Raw genomic sequence first — 23,540 nt, 5'->3', positions numbered from 1 at the left:
GCTCACTCACAATAGTTTTGGCGGCCAGCCTCGCCACAAAATGGCGACGGCGGTGTCTACTTCTTTTTCCGCACTGCAGTCTGGAATGTGTGCAGCAGCACCGTAGCTAAATGCACACACGCATGCATGTGTGTGTGTGTGTATAAAAGACCTCCGCCTCACTTTTCCGCCGTTCCATCCCTGAGCACGCCGCCATTTTTAAAACCAGAGCAGCTAATGCTAACGGACGACGCTCGGCGTACCGTAAAAAAAAAAACACCAAAAAGCGTCTCCAAAAAAAAAAGCCAATTTAAGAAAAGTGCCTAAAGTTTGGTAGAGGTTTAAAGATTTGGCAAAGCTGGACTAATGTGTGGCTAAGTTTACAGTTCACAGCGACCAAAAGGTATTTGCGCATGGTTGGAAGGGGGGGAGGATTTATTTTGGGAGGGAGGTTGTAAGGCGGCGATGTAAGACACCCTCCACCCCCTGAAAAAGCTGTGCAAAGTGAAAAAGACAGGACTCACAGCGGGAGAATGACAGGAAAAGAAGGGAGGAAAGAAAAAAGGAATCAATTAGAGTGAAATGGAAGTCGTTCCTTAATGGCTGCTCACAGTAGGATGGCGACTAAACAAAACAGGAAGAGTATTGAAGGGGAAAAGTTGATGCTGTAAAAAAAGATGAGGAGTGAAGAGGACACAGTGTGTGTCAATTGGCAAGATTGTCTGATGCAACACAGGCTCAAGCTTTGGCTTCATTCGTGCCAGAGATGATTGGGAGTAGAAGAAAAAAATAAAAACTCCCAAGAAACTTTACCGAAAGGCTTGCTTATTACCACAAGTGGCACAATTGTGTGAAATAATGGCAAAAGATGCAGACAAGTACTCCTTTAGATCTCAGTAAGTCCTGTCACTATGAGTCGGATCCATCAAAATATGCAAATGCGTAAAATCCTCTTGGAAAAACACACTTGGTGGTAAGTCAGAGCTGCAGTCACAGGTTGTAGCATCAAAAGGTCATTGTATTATTGGGAATTTTTATTTGTATGTACATATAAAAAGAAGTGTGAAATTAAACAACCAAGTGTCTTATTATTTGTTTATGGTTGAGTTATGTGAGAGTAGTGGGGGAATCCCGGTTATTGCATAAAAACCTACAGTTTTGAAAGAGAATTTAAAGAAAATTGCAGCAAAACAACAATAGTGGTATCAGTAACAACTACTTAGAGCAGGGGTGGGCAAACTTTTGGGCCCGGGGGCCACATTGACTTTAAAAATTTGACAGAGTGGCCGGGTCGGCACAAGATACGATAACATATAAAAAAGTGCATCCGTTAACAGTACATATGAAACATAAACAGAAAAAAAGGACTAAAGTATTAAGATACTCATCACTCATCATTAAAGTAAAAAGTATAAAGTACAAAGTAAAAAGGAATGTATTAAGAAATATTAAAATGTAATTTAAAAAAAGATAGAGGGGCTGTAAAATACGAAAAACAAATAAGAGTGGACAGAGCTACTTGGCGCCATCTTGGGGTAAAACCTTAATTTGGACAACGTCGGCGGGCCGGATTAAAAGGCCTAGCGGGCCGGATGTGGCCCGCGGGCCGTAGTTTGCCCATGTCTGACATAGAGGAAAACTAATTAACCCAACTAAGGCTACATTTACACTGAGGTCAATTCAGATATCCTTGGCAATATGCGACATATATTTTATTTTTGTGTTGGACTAAGAAGAGTGTCATTCAGATTTTGGCATAAATCGTTTTTATGTGGCTATGAACTAAATGTCTACTTGTGTGTTGTGTTCATACTCCTCTGGCAAATACTAAACTGCTTTTGTGACTAAATCCGTGCTTAAACTTTGAGAACGATAAATTTGATCCTTGTTGAAATGTCTGGACGATCCCATCATATGTAGAAAAACAAAGAAACTCTCTCCATTACATTTTGCCATTATATAGATTGAATCTGATGCGCCAATTAATGCAACTACTGTTTTTATTTTCTGTCCTTTTTTAAGTTGCAGACTAAAACACATGCCATTAAATGAAAAGTTGCTTTTGAAATCTTCAACTGCAAATGTAACATTACAATTATTTTCACTCCTGGTCTAGATACATTTAATTACACATCACTTGTTGAATGTAGACAATTAGCATCACAGACCCACAAATGTATGGAGCATTATGAACCTCTTACTGTCTGCTGTGTTGTGTATTTTGCTGTTAGTTTAAGTCTACAAAACACAGAAGATGTGTCCACCGTAGAGAAGCAAAAGGGCTTGCTATGTGACCTTGAAAGAATGTCACTACAGCCGCCCTTCAAACCAGCATGTGTGTATGTGTGCGAGAGAGATGATTGCCCACAACAGAGCATCCCTGCATGGAATTGTCTGTTAATCATGGGAAAAATGCATTTCAGGGGCGATAGAGGACAAGTGCTTCTATTACTGTGAGACACACATACCTGCACACACTAAGAAGGAAGAGGAGGGAAAAGTTTGAGCGGAGAACATCACCGCAGCACCTAATGAACATCTAGAGACCTTCCAATCTCCTTCCCCACTATCGCTCATTCATCTTTTTTTTTTTTTAGCTTTGCCATCGTTCTCATCCCGTCTCCAGTACAAGGCTCATTCTCGCCATTGCCACACAACACGACACAGACCAAGCATAGCATCCCAGGGATGAGGGAAGTGGCTCAGGAGGCACCACGGAAGAGATCCCGAGCGGACGGACGGGGCGAGATTAGTTGTGCTTGGATAGTGAAAGATCATAAAAAGAGGCATGAGGGAGGAGAAAGGGGAAAAGTGCGTAAGAGACAGGAAGAAGGAGAGGATTAGTGACACTTGAGGAATGACAGACGAGCATTGGAGGAAGAACCAAGATGAGATGGGGAAGCGACAAATTTAGTCAGGATTAGTTTTGGTTAAGGGACAGGATGAGAGCGAAATGGAAGAAAAGAGAAGAAAAAAAAGCAGGAAAATCAATTCAAGCTTGTGCAACGGAATGCACACTCAATGGACATTTCATTAGGTACTCTTGCAGAATCTAATCCACTACCAGAATCACAACACTATTACACATCACAGTGCAAACAAATAAAAAGATGACATGAAAGGATATTAAATATAAATTAAAATCACTCAAATAAAAGAACAGAAGTACAGAAAACAACTAGATTGAAAAAGAACTATTTGAATGAGTATACCATAAACAACAATGAAACCCATTTTAATTACAGTTTACATTCCAATCATGGAACCTTTGTCAGTACAGCATTTTCTGGTACACCTGTGTTCAAATCCAGGTTTGTACCTTTCCGTTTTGGGACTTTGCATGTTCTCCCCAGGCTTGTGTGGGTTTTCTCCGTGTACTCTGATTTCCTCCCACATTCCAAAGACAGGTAGGCTCATTGGACACTCGAAATTGCCTCTAGGTATGAGTGTGAGCGCGATTGATTGTTTGTCTCTTTGTGCCCTGTAAATTAACTGGCCACCAATTAAGGGTGTCCCCCGCGTCTGGCCCGACGTCAGCTGGGATAGCCTCCAGCAGCCCCCACGATCCTAGTCATGATGAAGCGGTTCAGAAAATGAAATGAGATGACATTAACCAGACATCTATTGGCTACCAAAGTTCATATAATTCATTCAATTTGTTTATTCACATTTCTAGTTTTGTTAGTTTGAGGTTTATACTCCAAACAGACAAATAAAACACCAAAGAATTCCAGGGTGTGTATTTAAAACAAATTTCTGTATCCAAATAAGCATTTTACATGTAGCTGTTATAGTTTGTAGTGAAAGGTCAATGATATATTCAAAATGAAGCTGAACATTTAAACTATTTTATTGGATCATACTCACTGCAGGACCATCTAATAAGCTGAGGAATTAATGTATTTAAATGAGTCGAGGAATGAGTGTATTTGCAGTGAAAGGTCAATGATAAATGAGTAAATATCAGGCTCATTGATGAGCCAAAAACATTCATAATTCCACCAACACCCAAATCACTAAAATCAGGAACCAATTCTACGACTTATTCTTCACTCAACTTCCATTTTCCAAATTAATAACGATTTAGTGAACTTTGACCCCGGTGTCCCCAGTCCATACCAGGAAAGGGATCCCCTGCTGATATCACTGGGATGGGAACTGGGACAGACGTCTCGGACACACACTCACACATTCAAATTAGATCAGCAAAGGCACGCAAAGAGGTCCGTGTAAAAATCCCACACACGTACAAATGGCACAGGGATTCCCACAGTGAGACCCGGGCAACATTCCCAACCCAAAGGGGCAACTCAGTGGACTGGAAGACTAACATTACTCCAGGCGGGCTCTGGATTAGATCAAGTCTGTGAATTTCACACTGGGAGATGGAAGCATGGTAACAGTCAATGGAGCAGGGAACGATTAAAAGGGAAAAAAAAAAAAAAAGACAATTCAATATCCAGGATCTTCTCACTCTGTCGGCATCATGCCTCAATTTTACTTAAACTGTCATGTGTGAGTTTAAATAGTTAAAAAGAGAAAATTCCAATGTTGACATGCACTCATTTCAATGACATGCCGCGTAAAGATAATATATCACATAATGCTGGGCTACACTGATGTCAACTGGCAGGGATGCAGAATAATTTGGAACCAAAAAAAAGGCCGAAGAAGTCCACAACTACAGCAAGTTTAAGTTATACTTATTGTTACCACAGAGCAGACACAATACACTACTTGCTGTGAGTATTTTGTGTTGTGTAAAACAATGTTTGGGCATCTTATTTTAAGCTCCCATTTGAAAGTGACAAATAGCTTCGAGCCAGTTTATTTTTGAAAAGGCGTTACTATCTTCTGCGGTTAACATTTTTTTTGCTCGCAATTCAATACAACTAGCAAGCAACTTTGATCTCTAAATCAGGTCACTTATGAGTCAAGGTACCCCTGTATTTCATTGATAAAATAGGGCATGGGACATGAAACAGTACGACTGTTGATGGGGAAATGAGGGCAACAGTGACATGAAAAAGAACCCTGATAGTAGAAATATGAAAGGAAGAGGTGGTAAAAGACTAGAGCTTGAAGGGAGGGGGGAGTCAGTTGGAGTGAAAGAACGATGAAAGGCAGTAGCTGATGAAAAGAGACGCGCACTCACCGGTCTCGCAGCACACGGTCACGCGTAGCGTCATACACGGCAGTGGTGGGCCCTCATCTGCAGGCAGTGCTGAGCCACAACAAGATGGAAGAAAAGGATGTCAGTGCAAGGAAGGCGCTATTGAAAATAACACCCTCCCTCCCGAAATTTAAACACAACACACTAGAGAGTGGGACAGTCCATGTTTTTGTATCCAGACCAGTATTCATATCATTATAATCATTTAGGAAGTAATTATGTTTTTACAGCCAAAAACAAAGAGGAATGGCTTTCCCAAGAGTTTGTGGTTATCTCCACAAATGAGGTATAAAACTAGAACAAGTCTTGGTATCCTTTGTACAACCCAAAGATGCATGCAACTGAATTATTCAGAAAGCAATGGGGAGCAAAGAAGTGTGTGTCTATTTTTATAATGCTAATACATTAAATAACAGGTTATATATGGCACATAATTCTTTACTTACTTGATATCAAGGAGTTTCCTTATTTATTGCAAATCTTATGAAAACTTTGCAAAAATCAAAAACTTGTTAACTTGGTTTGAAATGGGTTAGGTTTTTATTAAAAAATAAATAAATTGCCAGGTGAGGTAAATATACAACTTTTGGTTTGAAGGCAAATTCATTAAAAATTTAGACCCCAGTTAAAGTTTTATTATTCATTATTTTTCATAGTGTAAGAAGAGCGTTGTCTTCTCTTTACTGCAAAACAGAAAAACTTAAGTATTTTTCGGGAAAAAAAAACTATTATATTTTCTTTTCTCATAAAGTAAGGTAGCAGTGTTACTGTAATAATTGAATAACAAGATTTTTTTATAGGGCGGCTGAGTGGTTAGCGTGTTGGCGTCACAGTAGGGGACCTGGGTTCAAATCCAAATCGGTCCACCTGTGTGTAGTTTGCTTGTTCTCCCCAGGCCTGCGTGGGTCTTTCTCAGGGTACTCTGGTTTCCTCCCACATTCCAAAGACATGAATGATAGGCTGATTGGATGTGAATGGTTGTTTGTCTCCTTGTGCTCTGCGATTGGCTGGCCACCAATTCAAGGTGTCCCCTGCCTCCGGGCCAAAGTCAGCTGGGATAGGCTCTGGAGTGTTCAATCAGCTTCTCATCCATGTTTTTGAGATGTGGAATTGAGGAGGACCCAGAGAAAACCCACACAGGTAGGGGGAGAACATGCAACCTCCCTAAATCCCCATCACCAGCATACCTACATAAACAATGCAATTGAATGGAAGCTATGTTTCAATTATACTGTAGCCACTGGGTGCGCATAGAAAATTATGGGATCATTAGATTTGCATAACATACAGACATTTCGACTTCCCTCAGGCAACTTTGGTCAGGCAAATTGGCCCTGGCCACCGTGGGAAACATTCACACAGGCCATATTTCATTTCAAATCACTATTATGTGGCGAATATGAGCGTGTGTTGGGGTCATAGTTCATTCCCATCGGATTTGATTGTATTGTCTGGAAATAAAATACAGACGATGATTTAAGACAACTCACGACCTAATTTACACAGATATTATGTCAATACATTTTAAGAACTCTTGGGAATCCATTAACAAGATACTGAGGTATCACGGCTGGCCCACCAATATTAACCGAGCACACCATGGTCATGACAGGGAATCATTTGGCAACATTCCAGTATAGCTAGCATTGCTATATAATATTTTAAAAGCTTTGACTTTTTTTCCTGTCTTCACACAGTAGTATCTGGATTTTAAAAAGGTCTAGTGAGGGAAAAAAAAAAGAAATTGATCCATTGTTTTCCTTGAAATATGTGTAGTGAAGCATAGGACAATTTTTGTGTGAAAGGCTAATACACAGCAAGACGTATATATTATAAAAGGTATGACAATATGTGGCCACAATGGAACAATTTTAAATAATCCACATGCAAAGCACTGCCCAACACACTCCCCTGGTGTGGTTTGATTTCCTTATTTTCCAAATTATAATCATTTATTTTTGGCTTTCTAGGAAGAAAAAATGTCTAAAATGTATAAAAGACGCCATCTTACATATAATAACTTATTGTTGCTGTATGATCATACTGGAAGTGAAAGACATTGAATTAAGGCGGAGCCTAAAGTTGGCAGACTTGCAAGTGCAACAGTGTGTGAGAGCAGACAAATTGAGCCGGGCTCAGACTGAAACAACTAATGGAATTAGTATATGCGGCACTATTGTTGTTTAATGCCCTTATAGTCTGCCCAGTGGCACATACTAAACACAAGAGATGCATATTTGGATCAACTTTATCGCTCATGTTGACCAAACACAAATACTAAGAGCCCAAAGTGGTCCGAGCGGATTGAAGGGGTGCTGGGTTTAGGGAGGGCAACTTTCTATTGTTGCTTTTCTCTGAAGTAGCAGCAGGCACAATAGAATACAGATTGTCTGTCTGTACATAATATACATGGATGCGGATCCGCGCTTTCACACACCAACAAAGCTCCATTGTCCGGATTTTACACAAGTAATTTATGTAAAGATGCTTTCCCTTTCTTCTTGCACCCCTTGCACTCATTTCATTGTACACTGTGTTTGTACTTTTACTATCGCAGAAGAAATTCACTCATTCATTAATTTTCAAAACAGCTTATCCTCACAAGGGTGATGGAGCCTATATCAGCTAAATCTGGGTACCAGGCGGGGGACACCATGACTGACTGGGCATCCAAATTAAGAGTAGATTTGGTGTGAAACACTATCAATATCTGGCTTCAGCATTGAGTGGTATAAATCTAAAATTGAATGGTACCAAGAGAAAGAAAAAAAACGGTAACAGTTCTTTGATATTGTTTAAGAAAAGGTCTCCTGCGGTGTCAACATCACATCAGAATGTTGGCCCAACCTTTGACATCGGGGCATTTGAACTTGGCAGTACCCACCACATCCCCCATGGCTTCTTAGCAGTCTGCCCGTATTGATCTCCAGTTTGTACCTCTATCTGTCTGTATTGTCACTGTTGAAAACCATTTATTCACTTCACTCCTTTTATCCCTTGCCATGTTTCATGTCCACCCTCTCTCTTCACTTGCTCTGACATAAGTTGTCTTAAAAAGAAAAAGGGGGTGGGCTAAAAGGTACCAAGATGTCCTCTGTCTGGAATTATTTACTGTTAAAGAATGGTGGACGCATACAAGTAAATTATACACAGTAGAGGCTGAGTTTTTTCAGGACTCCCCCGAGATAGGATTAAATTTCCTAATTGATCACGGTATTGGGTCGGAGCCAAAAGAAAATAGACATCGAAAACCTTCACAACAAAGTCATTTTAAGTATAAGTTGACAGGAGATAAAACCATGAGGTTTCTACCACCATCCTTATAGTGAGGTGAACATTAATAATAGGCACACAGATTTGTGTGATCATTTAAGGTGATGGGTGACATTAAATTGAAAAATGTGAGTTCGCTCGTTAATACTGCAAAATTTTCAATATTTTTTTTAACAAAACCCATGCTCATAATAATAAAGTTAAAGCAAATTCAATTAGTATTGGTTGTAAAATGTAAAATGGATTACTTTGAATTAACTTCCTAACAATTGAGAAACTTAACAATAGGTAGTTAAAAGAATAAGAGGTCATTCAAGCATGGCATATTTTTATGAATATATCGGCAAGACTCAAACAGGCTCGAAACAATGGCCAGCCTTCATGTGTCTTGGATCAGCGCCCACACACAGTGGCACGCATGCATCATACTCACAGCTATAATAGTAGTGGCGCCCTGGCAGGAACTCAAATCCCAACGAGAAGGGGGTGAATCTTTGGATCTTCTCTGAGAAGCGCACCGAGCCAAAATGAGCAAAGGGGGTGTTGCATTCCCACCGCTTGATGGCCGCTGGTGTCTCCACGCAGCCCTGAAAGGCGGCCTCCTCTGTCAGGTAGAGGGCCAACGTCTCCGGCTGCTTGGGGCCCAGAATTTGCTTACTGGGGTAGTAAGGGCAATAAAAGTCCAGGTAGTCATTGAGATTTACTTGGATAGACAGTTCACCTGCTGTTAACCTAGAAGAAAACATAACAAAAACAAGAATTTTAATAATACAGATTTGAAAATTTTTGACTGGTAAAAAGAGAACTGATTAAATTATACAAGATGTGCTTTTAAATGAACCTTCCACTCAGCGGCAAATAATGCAGGCTTAGTTTGCCAACATACTTCATAAAACTAAATACTTTAGAGTTAAAAATGTCTTTTTTCTCAGGTTGCTCTCACTCCCCTTCTGGAGTCTACACATTGTGTAAAAAAAAAAGAAAAACAATGTAGTGAGTGTAATATTATGTTGTTTTATTAACAGCAGTATTGCTTTGACAAGCAAAATAATAATTTACTTTTCAAGATTAAGTTGACATCTGCCCAGTGCACACCCTTCTGAATGTTGCATCCAAATCCTAAATATTCAGAGCAATTCAATTCAGCAAACTTGTTTTGGAAATTATTCGTAAAAGTCCAAAGGGAAACGTGTTCGATATTGTGAGCGGTTGAGTGCACTGGAAAGAAACATTCAGTAATTTGAATCATAGCCAAGGCCCTTCCTTGTTCTCGTGTCACATATTGCTTAAAATCAATAGGGGTTATGGCTTTGACACGGAGGGATGATCCCTAAAGTCTGCAAAGGTCGGTTAAGAACTGGCACAATGGATTGAGCTTTGCTGAGATACTTACTGTAATATGAGACAGAATGAAAAGAGAAAGCAATTAAGCAGATAAAGGGTACTCTGAGATTCCTAAATGCCTCATGGAATGTTGCTACCTCAGGGATGGATTTTCCTCCCAACACATGTCAGAAGACAGTATTTTAGAATTACCAGACTGTCACGGAAGTGATCCTGAAACATACATCAGTGCTAATTAAGACCAATGAGAGGGCTTCAAATACAATAAACCTGTCTGTACTCCTTTCTTCATCCACTCAGTGAAGATATGCCGAGACAGAAATGGAAACGCAGACATGATTGGCATACACAAGCACACCTTCCGTTGAGGTCGACTGGATTTTGGCACAATAACAACCAGTGGACAAGACGGGATCATTATTATAGTCGAGGCGCGTAATGTACCACTCGGAACCTGTCTCCTGTCAGATACTGTATATTAAAGACATTCCCGTGTACAAACTAACATGCTCCGAGACAGATGCAAAGTGAAGAATGCAAAGGAAAGTCAGCAGGGAATAATCAGACTGACCATTGAAACAACAAAAATGGAGAGAGTTAGTGTGAAAATCAATGTGAGAGGTGAGGCTATCTGTGTAGATCATGGAAAGCAATTATCGTAAATGCTGGAGCTCTAAAAATAGACGATACACAAACAGTATGCACCTGTCTGTACATACAAAAACTATCGTTTAAGGTTTTGTCGATGCAAAGATTGACAATTTTATACAAGATATTTCACACCTAACATTCATAGTTTAAGCTGCAGGTATGACCCCTACTGTTGTAACCTATGCTTATGTTTGGACATATAACCTCTGTATTGAAATAGATGAGTATCAGTATTAAAAACAATAAAACAATCAAGAAACTACATTTCCGTTTTACATAGATATAGACAGTGGAAATTGCAGTTACCCCCGTCTCAGAGACATAACAGAATACACTTTTAAATAAAGTTTTCAACAAAAAGGATTGTAGTAACAAATCGGTGCAGAGTTCAATAACTTTAACTCATCAACATTTATCTAGGATATTTGAAGTTAAAGCTTGTAAATCCTTCAGCATGGCAAGCAGGCAATTGCATGTTGATTTTCATCTTAGATTGAGCACTGATGAAACCTGTCGGAGGCAAACGTTTCTAGGACAACCACAACAGTCCAATTGTGATTAGTTCATTCAGTGCCCGGTCCAGCAAGCACAGACTTTGTTGAACTATCATGAATGAACTGTGTCCTTCAGATGCTAAGTGTTGACTGTAAATCAATTCATTTGCATGGGGTTACCACCATTGCTAAGGGTAAACAACACCCATCAATCTATTCTCTGTGGTGTTTGTGGATCACAGGAAAACTGAATTGACCCTGTCTAATTCACATGTCAATCAAAGCACATTTAGAGACAAACAACCATTCACACAACCTCAACGCAATTTAGAATGTGGACTGCAGTGTTTTGCAAACATTTAAATAAATGAGACTACTACTCCTTATTAGGAAGGTAAAATACAAGCAAGCATCAATCAACAAGCTCAAAAATCAAAAGAAAGTTTTGATTAGTGACCCAGAAAGTCGAACAGAGCAGACAGAAGGCAGAACAGCCAAGTGGAAGTCTTTAATTAGTCTTCTCTTCGCAGAGGGTACATAAGGGTGAAAAAAATGAAATAAAAACAGAGGGTCCGGATGCAGCACAGGAAGGGTCAGGTCTATCAGTGGGAGTCTTCATAGAGGGGTGACAGAGTGGCATAGAGAGAGAAAGGGGTGCAGCAAGTCAGCGAGGGGGAACGAAAATGAGGAATGGAAGGCGGATGGAAAGGACAGCAAAACAGAACTTCACTGCTTTGCATAACACATGCTCATTTCTCATGCATTGCTTCGAAAGATTGGCTCAAATATTTGACCTCAAGCGCCACAGTAAAATAGAGAAGAGTTCAAAGAGAGGAGTTGAGTTTTGATTCCAAACAGGATATCCAATATTTTTGGAGCATAAAGTGCACTCTATTTATTCAGTATTGAACATTAATTCAAATGCGCACCTACATCAGGGGTGGCCAAATCCGGTCCTTGAGAGCCCCTATCCGGTCAGTTTTCTCCCTCCACCAACCCACCTGAATCAAATAATCTGGATCGATATCAAGCTTCTGGAAAGCTTGCTGATGAGTTCATCATTTGATTCAGGTGTGGTAGAGGAGGGAGATATGGAAAATAGACTGGATAAGGACTCTCGAGGACCGGACTTGGCCACACCTGACCTAAATAATATCTTAAAACAATTGTTTAAGTTTTTCTCCCCATTGTAATTTACTAAAAAGTTAGCACTAGTTCATTGACGTACCACTGTAGGGGATTGTAAACTCTCTTCTTCTGTGACCTGCACTATATGTATGCAAAAAAAACAGCAACAATGTGCTCTACTGGTGTCTTGCTTGTATAAAAGTATTCCTACAAACAGTTAAGATTTAATGCACTTTGTTTTTCTAGAAAGAAGTTGAAGCATCATATAGTGGTTGCCGTCTGAATATGTGTCAATCTTACTAGGCTTAAACAAAGTGGCAGTCAAGCATAGCATGCATGCCCCATTCTAATGATGTGCAAAGATTTCTACCATGGCAGAGACCTTTGATCCTTTACTAATATGAGAGAATAATTAAAGGAGCAACAATCCCACAACATGGTGTCAGGAATACAGAGCAGAAAGCATCACGTATGCTGAACACCAGTGGACTGCCATAATCACACAGGCAAAGGAATTCCACAGTGAAAAATTGCGAATCCTCAGGCAAAGACTGCTTTTCGTGCGTATGTGCTAAAGTTAAAGCTTGTCTGGGGAGGCGCAGACGACTCGATGGCGCCGACAGTTGCATCGTGGTCAAACACGATAGGAGAGGGGAGGGTGGGGTCCTGAGTGACTTACTCGAGCTTTATGTGGCCAGACTGGCCTCACAATAATGATTATGCCTTTCTGAGGTCACGCTAAACTTTCATTATTATGGTTAAAAAGATTTCCTGTATTATATTGGAAAATAGCTGCATAACACTAGGACTAGTCAATTGATATGCTGGCACAACAGTAGGTTTGGGGGAAACCATTGAAATACTGCTTTACTGCAAGTGATGAGAAGTACAGGATAAACAAACATTGATGTTTAATTAACAGGATGCCTCCTTTTTTCTTTACGTTAATTTTAAGCACCAATTAATCTGTTTTCACGTGTTTTATTAATTATTCCTCCAATTGTTCCTTATTTGTATTTGAGCAATGAAGAGAAATAAAATGCCTCTAATTTGATTGCATTGTATTACTTTCATCAGTTAGGCCAATTATAGATTGACATTTTTTAAATAAAATTTCTTAGCCCTTTTGCCCCTTCTATACTAATTGTGAAAAACTTAAGATTTGAAAATGAAATGAAAAATGAAAATCAGACATAGGCATTGTCGTCATCATTGACTTGACAAAAAGCCTAGTAGTCATCATACCCTCAGCAGCGTATGACGAAATTGTATAGTGCTTCTCCACAAGTTCGTCTTCCAAGGCCAGACACATTTATGACATTTATTTATGACATATTCATTCATTAGTATGAAGGGAGAAAACATCCAATTTGTCCGATACCACTGTCTGGAGTGTGTTAGGTGTGACAATATTGAACAGCGTTTAATATTAACTATCAACAAGTGTCCAAATTAGGCTACTTTGGGTAAGTATAAAAAATAAAGTAGGTTGGTAAGTTAAGTTTGAACAGCATACAACTTGAACTCAGACCCAGCTCTTTTTCAAGTCAATCAAGGCTGAGCACATTATTTCAGAAACTGTAACCTTGAACCTGAAGAGTTGCTCCTATTCATTTGCAGTAGGCTCACAATAAGTAAAGTGAAGGGATTAAGCAGGTGGTGAGCCTAAAACCAGCTATTTTCCTGCACAACTGGGACTTAACAAGGTTAGTAGACTATTCTTGCTTTCCAGCATACCACCACTGTAACAGAAAGCAAAAACAATGACACACTTCCCCCAAAACAAGGCGGACAAACTTTAGCCACAAAAAATGTTTTATTGCTATAATGTCAAAGCGATTTAGGTTGGGTTTTTCAAGCAACCCCAAAAATGCCGGTTTTGTACTAATTTGAGGACATCATTTGGTCATCTTCGGTCTTTTGGTTGTTGGAAAATAAGTGAAGATGACTAGAAAATAGCCAAGCAAAAATAGTGACTCTTACAGCATAACATTTTTGCTTGCAAACTCAATGACCCTATATTTTGTTCAACAGGATTTCCTTCATGGAACAACAACCGTTGCAGAATCTGAGTAGCCTCCCGCTCAATTTCCTTTTTTGTGTTTCTGTACAAACAACACGGAGTAAAATCAGGTCAACCCCACGGCACCCCCCACCCATCTTATCAGCTGTGGACCCCTAGACTGAGCCCTTGCCGAACCCAAACATCAGTGTTGTGTCTAACCTGGTGCTTATGGCCCTCATTGCGCACAAACAAGGAACTCGCCCCCCGTCTCGGACCATCTGTGGACCCCCCGTCGTCCAACCGCCTGCAAAGCTGGATGAAAAATCTCTTGGTAAACCCCCAACTCACAGACTGCACCATACAATTCTTAGATTTACCCGCAGAGGCAAAGATATGATCAGTAGGTGCAGGAAAGAACAAGCAGATTCCTGTTTTTTTCCATTTAAATTCCTCCACTACTCTATGATCATTTTCACAGAGATTAGCAGGAAGTAAATTTATGCCAAATTCCTGGAAACCAGAAAGTCGGAAATACCAATCATCTGACTGAAAAAGTGAAACAAGAGAGCCCCTCCAAGTTGAATGTCAATATTTAAAATGAAAGAAAACCATTTCTATGCAACACGTATTACAACCCCAACTAAAGCAGTATTCAGGCCTTTCACACAGGCTGCCATGCATGTTTTTGGTATGTGGGAAGAAGCCACATTACCCAGAGAAAATGAAATGTGTAAGAGAGCTGATGAAAAAGGGATAATTTGGCAATACTGACCATGCTTTTGTAAAGTTGTTTATGAAAGCAGTGCACATGAGAATTATGGAAATACTAACAATTACTTTAAACTATGGAAGCGAGTAATAATCATCCTTATGTTTAAATTTGAAATTGATACATTCAATTCACCGTTCCAACTTAATTGTGATAGTGTGATTTTCATATGTCAAACAGTGTGAGAAGATCTTGTGATTTTGGACCTGCGGCCCAAAATATCCACTCAATCTTCTAGTGTCATTGGAGTGCAGGTATATTGCTGTTGATGCACAATACCTATTTCAAGCCCGAAATATCTTATTTTCTGCTTGTTGTCTATTCTGTGTGACTCAGCTGCACATCAAAACTGAGGAAAATATCTTATTCCGGCTCACCAATATTATCAAAACCAGCCCATCAGTAGCATTTTGATACGGCTACAGGTGTCCACAAACCAAAAGAACCACACTTTAGTATTTTGTGTGTGTTTATAGGGTGTAGACTAATTTCCATTTTGCAGGGTGTGTTTTTACCTCCAGAAGATTTTAGCCATGCCGTGATTTAAATGGGCTCGTGACAAGGATGTCAGTCTTACAATTGATTCGATTTTCACAGTTTGACCATAACATTGTGAGATGAGCTGCCTGCATGACCGTTGCCGGCAATAAATGCTGCTTTATTTCACATAAATACAATGGACACACAAACATTATTACAAATAAAGAACAAAATAGAGGCAGTGTATGAGCCAAGAGTTAGTCTGGAGTGCAGGTGATTAATGAGGTAAGGGCTGCTGTTACCAGGACTAACAAGCAATCCAGAGTTGGCATCGAGGCCAAAATTAATCCTTGAACAAGCAACTCCAGCATGAATGTTTTCTTCCCCACCTCACTACCTAGCGCCAAAGACCCTAAAAGTCAAAGTAATAAGTACAGACGCCTTCCCCAAAAACATTTCGTGCATGCACATGCTATCCAAAGCAGACAAGTCCCGACAAAGTGAACCGAGAGTAAACACAGGCCTGTCAGAACCAATGTAACACACACCGTTAAAGGAAAAGTGAAGGTTCAGTATAAATGACCTTCTTGTGAACAAATCTTAAGATGCATAACACATTGCTAAGAACTATAATACCAGGGATAATGTTTAAATTAAAAAACAAATCACTGCCTGTGAGCACAGCCATTATGTGACGTACAAACAGTCATACCATGGCGCTATTTAACTACAATGTGCAATTTAACAATTCGGAGTGTTGTTGATTGTGTCCCGGGTAATGGTGCTCAAACGGAGTGCACGAATTGCCTGCAACCTGCAAACCACAATAATAGTTATGGTAGCTAAAGAACTACAAAGGTACATAAGGTTTCTTTGTCTATATGAGCCCTGGAATTTATTGTTAACCAGTTCAGGATGTATCCCGCCTCCTGCTCAAAGTCGGCTAGAATACAATAAATCACCTCTGCAACTCTTGTGAGGGTAAGCAGTGTAAAGCAGTACAGATAATGAAAGAATTATTAAAAAATATCACTTATTTTTTCACAAATAAGTGTAAAACAGCATCCTCAGAGCTGAGTGATGTTTGTTGTCTTTAAATTGTTCTCAATACAAGGATACGTCTAATTCAAAGACGGCAAAAGGACGATTTACCTGAATCGCATTTTAGAATTAGTAGAATTAGTAGATTACATCTTATAACAAACACTCTTTAATATTCTGGTCGAATGTTTGTGGCTTTTATATGCAACACTTTAAGGTCACTGTAGACCAAACATATAAACCTGTGTAACAAATGCAAAATAATGAAACACAGGGAAATCAATACAGAATACTGTAAGTGTGACTTAAACCTTATAGTACAAGAAGAGTAGTGAGCAATATGCAATATGCTGAAACATGTTTTCACGCAACATGGGTTCAAATTCCAAGAATTCCAAGCAGTCTGGCAAAAGCAGGGTAGCTCTCCAGTTGAGTAACACATTAATCTTTGAAAGAAAAAGGTCTTATCGTCATGTTCAGTCCGTGATTCAATAGAATTTTTGTGATTAAATTACAGCCTTGTTGGGAATCAATAACGTATGATAAAAGAAAAACAGTTGTTTTATATGAGAAAAGCTATTTCAATTCATTGGATAGGCTGCACCCAGCCCAGACATGTCATAGAAATGTGCTTCAATAAGAACAACCACTCTGAATTATTCAGAGGCAAGCAGAGGATTGAGGGACCAATGGGCACATACTGTAAACCAATCAAACAAAACGTAGACACTTTAAAGGTGCTCATACTTGTGGTACAGTAACTTTGGTATGAAATTATTGAAATTTAACAGAGGATATTTTGATTAATACATTACTAGCCACTGTCATTTGAGAGGAGGGGAATTGGTAATTACGATACATTCTTTCTGTATCTATATTCATTTTATTTGATGGAATTCCCAAGTATAACATGCAGCATACTTTATGTTCACAAAAATACTGCTTTGTGTTATTGGCAAGTGAAATGGTCAGATTTCCAAGGAAACTTAAACAGAAGCAAGTGAAAGAGAAAAGACTGTCATGTCAACTTGGTCAAAAATAAAAATTCAAGTGGACACGAGGTGACATCCAAATGAATTTCAATGGTTTTAATAAAGCTAAAATGGGTATTTTACTTTACAACTGTGCTACTTTTTAAACTCACTAGCCAGTTCCCTCAACCTTCACTTTCAGCAATGTTCTGTCACCTTCTCGTTTCCATTCACTGCGTCTTCCACTTTACTAGCAAACCCCGCCACCCCCTCCGTCTCTGTTCCGTGTTTATCTAAGCACTTTCACGGTCACTGCTTTGGAATCCCAAGAGCCTAAACTGGCCCTCTGCCCTCTATTCCCTTCATGGCAGCCGTTGCACGTTTCTTTCTACGTCTCCATCTTTCTCCGTCATAACTCTTACATAGAGGACCATGCATTCCGGGTGCGGAAGGTCGCCTGGATTGTCTCCTCGAGGCGCTTGGCTTTGTCCTGTTCTAGTCACGCACAGCTACCCACCGCGTCCTCAGTACTCACCAAAAGCCACCTAAAGTTGTTTTAATTCATGCAGTAGCAAAGTTTCCTTTAACTGTATTTGATGTGATTTAAAAGCTCATCTGAAGACTAAACTTGCATCAGCTGTTTAATGGGATATACTTCTTAAAATATCTTTATTTTTTGTTCATTTATAAATATGCATCTAAGATTTTAATTCTTTAAATATTATTGGAAATTATTTTAATTATTAGTATTTTGGATATAATACTGTTGAGTCACCATAATAAAATATTTACTCTATTTTAATTTACTTTACTTTATTTTCTGACTTCTTATGATTACCGTGACCTTAATTTGACGATTTGCTGGGAGAAATAACATGACTTTATGACTCAAGTCAAAGTACATGATAGTTAATTCCCTTAGACAAGGCAATAGACCTTTTTTGAACAGAGAAATGCTGGAGGATTTGCTAAAAAGTTAGAAATTGGAAAAAAAAAACTGGAAGGAACTTTTATCGGGACTTAATGTATATGAAGATGTAGCATATGCTTCAGAATCTAACCAAATTCATAGATTGATTGGATTAAATTATGCTTTTTTAAAGTAAATCTTTAATTACAAAATAAGAATGTGTTTCTCTCGAAGCTGGTCTTCCATCTCAGTATCTATATAAATGAAACTCTTAGTACTCTGTAAATTTCACATCGATGGACAATCAATATAACTGATAACAGCATTTTATGTATGATAAGCTAATTAGTAAACCCGCAATGTTGGTCTAGGAAAGAATGAATAGGGGCATAAAGGTTCTAAAATGTAGCTGAAACTTGGTCTCAGTTGTTCAAAATTAAGACCCGTCATCAGATGTGAGTCTTGAGGGGGGCGCGTATAAAATGCTTTGGGAGCAGGGGGCATAGTAATGAACTCTGCATGAAAACTGATGCAGTGTCTAAAAGCTATTCAGTGGTTTTCAGTCTAAAGAAAATGTCATTATTCCTAATATTGTGTTTCCCGGATTTGCCAAAACTAACCAAAAAATATGTTTTATCTTTGTGTGAAAATTCTTGTGCGCGTAGCAGCAATTTAGAAAATGTTTGAAAGATGTACACATCATCTTACATACTTGGATATTAAAGTATAATTAGATATTCTCCTAATGGTTGTTCTTTTACTCGATATACTGCAAGGTGGCCAATATATAATGATAGATTGACCTTGCTAACACATATGTATCATAAGTGTGGGGTATTGAGGTAATGTTATTTATTTGGCTTATGGTAGGTTAAAGGGAAATGCTTTTTAGGGGGTAGTCATGGCCCCCAATGGCCGACCTATGGGTCTGTCAACATTAGAGTTTCTGATCAGTGGGACTATTAAAAAAGGCGATCCGGGATAACCATGGCAACAGCAGACTTAACAGTTTTCCATACAACAGCAGATTTCATTCAATCTCATGACAAGCTAGTAAAGCTGCAAAAATCATCATTATTTCAAGTCAACTTGTTCCATTTTTTCACTAACATGTCATTCTCTGCCCCTGAGCAGCCACGAAAGGCCAATGAGCTTCCAGAACACTGATTAAGGCTCAAAACAGAACAGGGCAAAGGAGGGGGTCTAGGGGTGGGGGTGTTGGAGCATGGAGGAAGGAAGCAGCGAGGGTCAAGGGGAGATGTGCAGACACCCGCCTCACGTAGTGCTGGAGGAGGATTATGTGATTAATTTGGGATTAAAAATGACTGACTGGCTGCTTCTTTAAGTAATGAACCATGATGACCCAAAATTACAAGATTAACACACAGAAAGCTCAGACGTGTGTCTTTGTGTTTTAGCCATTGGAAATCCACTTAGAAAGTTGCAATAAATAAATAAAATGAATCAATAAAATTGCACCGAATTGGGTAATGAAACACTTTTTCAACGACATAGACAACGTAACAGTACATTCGGAATTCACTCAAAATATATGCTTTTCTGCTTTTGGAAGTGTGCGGCATACAAGAAGTCCATTTACAGTTGAATAGAGGAGAAATGAGATTCATGAGTTTCCTTGCTACACAGTTGGGACAAGGCTATTTCTATTTTGAAAATACCACCAACTACACTCCCATTGTTATCAACACTGTCAATTACGAGCACCAGAGTTCGATTATAAACCTACCAAGTTAAATGACCATTTTGATTAAATAAGTAAAATAAAGAAAGCGATAAATGAACACAAATCCCAAATTTATATACACACAAACTTTCAAAACTATTGGAAAATGTGTTTAATTATGTCTGACTTGTTTTTGGAGTAACAGTGCATGGTGGTGCATCATTACGAGTGGAAATAAACTACCAATCAAGTAGTAAAAAAAAAAAAAAAAAACAATGAGTGAAAATACTCCATCATTTGAGATACAGTACTTATGTGACAATCTCATGTAATTGACCACAAAGCATTCACGCGGCTCTCATTTACGCAAGTGGCTGCTATGAACGGCGCTAGACATCCAATCCAGTTTGATTGAGCGAGAATGGCAGGGAACGATGGCTCGTAGTGCGTTAAATACTATGCAAAATTAAATAGATGTATAAAAATGCACTTTGGAGAGTCATTGGTGGGCCTAAACGCAGCATTGCACTGTATTGCATGCATGTTTCAAAAGTTACAAAAATGTAGTCGTGAAAAGATTATATATTTAAATATAATATATATTCAAATGAATTCAATAATTATTAAGAAGTAAAGTTTGAATTTTTTTAAAAAAAATTTATATATATTTATGTAATTTTAATGACCAAAATTGGTTACTAGAAAGTATTTGTGGATTGACTAATCATAGTTTTATAGTATGCTGTGAACATAAGGTGGCAGATGTATTTCTTTATCTTAATATTGTTTCAGCCATGTCAGATTGAAAAAAATACGGCTCTCAACTGCTAATTTGTACAATAGATAATTTTAAACTATCTGTGATTACAAGCCCCAATAGTGTTTTTTTTTGTTTTATTCGTGCCAGAATGGGGAAGTAGGATAGAGATTACGAGCAATTGCAAAGAATACTGGATATTTATTTGTTTATTTTATTGTATTTTTTTTAACACAACACAGCTCATACTCAAATACATCCAGCTACATATAGCACTACCAACAGTACTAAAGAAGAAGGGGTAAGGAGGAGGTAAGGGTAAGTTTAGAGACAAAGCTGTTTGATCCCATGTAGCTGCATGCTCTACTAAATTCTCTTGATTCTCTCTTGGAAAAACCTGCTATACAAAAGCTAATGTCAGATACAACCCGACCGCCCTTCATTTGTGTGCACCGGCAAGACAAAGGTAGCATTGGCTATGTGCATCTCATTGGCACACCTTTGGAGTAGAAGTGTCTGTGTATGTTGTAGGAGTGGGGTGGGGTCAAGGGGCTCTCCCCTGCTGCTGACAGTGATAATAATGGCGGCTGACATCCTTTCTTGCCTCTCCCCCACTACCACACCTCACCCCCGTGTTCCCCCAGGGGCCCTTTCGAGGAGTTTGGGGACATGAAATCTGTTGACTCCTTCCCTACCATCCTCTCCTTAACGCAATGGCCATCCCTCGCCGCCGCTCGGATGTTTTTACTTGCTTTCTGAGCCACCAAGTGTGAGTACTCACTTGTACATGCGCAAGTGAACCCTGTGTGTGTTCTCGTGCGTACATATCCAAGTGTAGAATAGAACACCAGTGCTCCAACTAGATAAACATAAGAATTGTTTCCTCCTGGTAAGACCACAACTCAAATTTGTATGAGAATCTACTGATCAAGTTGTCATTTGAAAATAATGACATGAGTACGTATTTTACAATAATAATAATAATCGGACATTGGCTTTTTCATCATCATTGACACGACAAAAGCCTAATTGTCAACAAACCCAGAAACTGCGTATGACGAAATTGGTAAAACATGCTATTTTAAAGATACTTCTAGGTAATCTTTAAGTAATAAGTTTGCTTTTCTTACATTACTTGTAGATGGTAGAACAACACAGACTTTGAAATTCACGAGATATTTGTATATAATATGATAATAATAGTGGTAGTTCGCCTTTCCCTAATTTTTCTTATACTAATCCAGACATTAAATTCAATACATGAAGATTAAATATGTCCATCAATCATAAGTAAGGATTATTTTCTTTGTAAAAGCTTCTACATTTGTATTGGATATCATTAGAAACTGCTTGTGTGAAAATTATGAAAAGGCACAAAAATACATGGACAAAATATTATGTTAAATCATATAGAGAATATAAGTCAGAACCTGACAATGCAAAATACATTCACAAATAGAAGATATACGGCATATTATGTCCAAGATTTTGCCTCCATATGGCATAGTAGTATGACTGATAGTATAATGTGATGATAATGTCTGAAAAGCATCAAAGAAATCTGCAAAAATTTACACAATACAATTTAACACAATTTTTGGAATACCACTTTACACGGACATGATGGAAAACAAGTCTCAGTATGTCTCAATCCTCCTGGTTCCTGGTGCACTTTTGTGCCTGTGCTCGGTCGATACTAATTTAATTTCTGTCTCGGAAACTCCCAGGTCGCCCCTCGACAGACCTCTTAGCCTGACCAATGAGGCGCGAGCGTGACTGAATGATTATTATTAGCTTATTTTTTTCTTTTTTTTAAAACGCATAAATATAATCAACCAAACCTTAGCAAACGAACGAGCAGTGTTGCATCCAAGTTACACTTGATTGGGTTTACATATTCTCGTGCCAAATCCTAATTGAACTTGTGTTTGTCGGAAAGCAATACACTGCCAGAGCGACACATTTAACAATGGTGGCTCATTGTGAGTTCAACGAATGAAATTTCACAAACGGACCTTCATCACAACGTCCTTTAACACCTAATCCATTGCACATAAACAGCTTCGCGGCCATTTTGTGCCAATGACTTAGACTACTGTCTTTCTGTGTGTTCCTCTATTCTATTTTTTTCTACATAGTTTTACCATACTTAAGAATGTGCTTATATTTACTGAAAACATACAATTTGCATTCACCCACTACTGGCATGCAGGTATACAGAAATGACACAGCTATAAGAACTGGACTATTAATTGATATGAATTATAAAACAATATCCATTATATATTACGACATATATTTTATATATTGGACATTAAGAAGCAATCCATTACTATGTCAATGTTACTGTTACTATTTAAGCATTCCTCTGTCCATAGGAATATCATATTCTGTAGGCTATTTTTGCTATGACGACTTTTCATAAGATAAATGTATCTCAGTTTTGCGTGTCAATTATTAATAATTTTTTATCTTTAAACAGCAAGCTAAAAGATCTTGGTTGGAGCCCAGAGTGCATTCCATTTTGATTCCATTATTTGAAGACTTTTTAAAATCCCTTATCTAGAATTGCTGATGGTAGTGTTTTACTTGCTTGATTTATAGACTTACACTGGTGGTTCAGTCACTGGCATGCAATACTTTGGTTAAGTATCAAGTTTAAAGACATTTTCAGACATTTTTACATATTTTGTGTATCAGGTCGAAATGTGGGCATGTCCTGGTTGAAATGAGTTATCAGTAGCTTATAGTTTTTGTATTGAATTGCTATGGAGTTTGCATTTTTAATCATAAATTCTGTAAAGAGTAGTTTTTTGAAATTTGTGACATCACACAGTACCTTATTATGCAATTGTCAATATTTCCTGGTTTAAATGAAACT

The 23,540-nt window shown here is 38.5% G+C and overlaps 1 protein-coding gene across 1 annotated transcript in view; it reads right to left on the bottom strand.

The window, feature by feature from the left end:
* The window catches only part of efna4 (ephrin A4), a 35,897-nt gene that overhangs the window by 5,512 nt on the left and 6,845 nt on the right, over positions 1–23,540 (bottom strand). Inside the window, exons 2-3 of the mRNA XM_077721534.1 lie at positions 8,859–9,157; positions 5,135–5,203 (exon numbers count right to left, since the gene is read on the bottom strand). Coding sequence (XP_077577660.1) covers positions 5,135–5,203; positions 8,859–9,157 — 368 coding nt within the window. The remainder of the gene's footprint in view (positions 1–5,134; positions 5,204–8,858; positions 9,158–23,540) is intronic.

This window comes from Stigmatopora nigra, chromosome 7, assembly GCF_051989575.1.
Source record: "Stigmatopora nigra isolate UIUO_SnigA chromosome 7, RoL_Snig_1.1, whole genome shotgun sequence".
Lineage (NCBI taxonomy): Eukaryota > Metazoa > Chordata > Actinopteri > Syngnathiformes > Syngnathidae > Stigmatopora > Stigmatopora nigra.
Note: the sequence above shows the minus strand (reverse complement) of the source record. Positions and strands in the feature narration are given on the sequence as shown.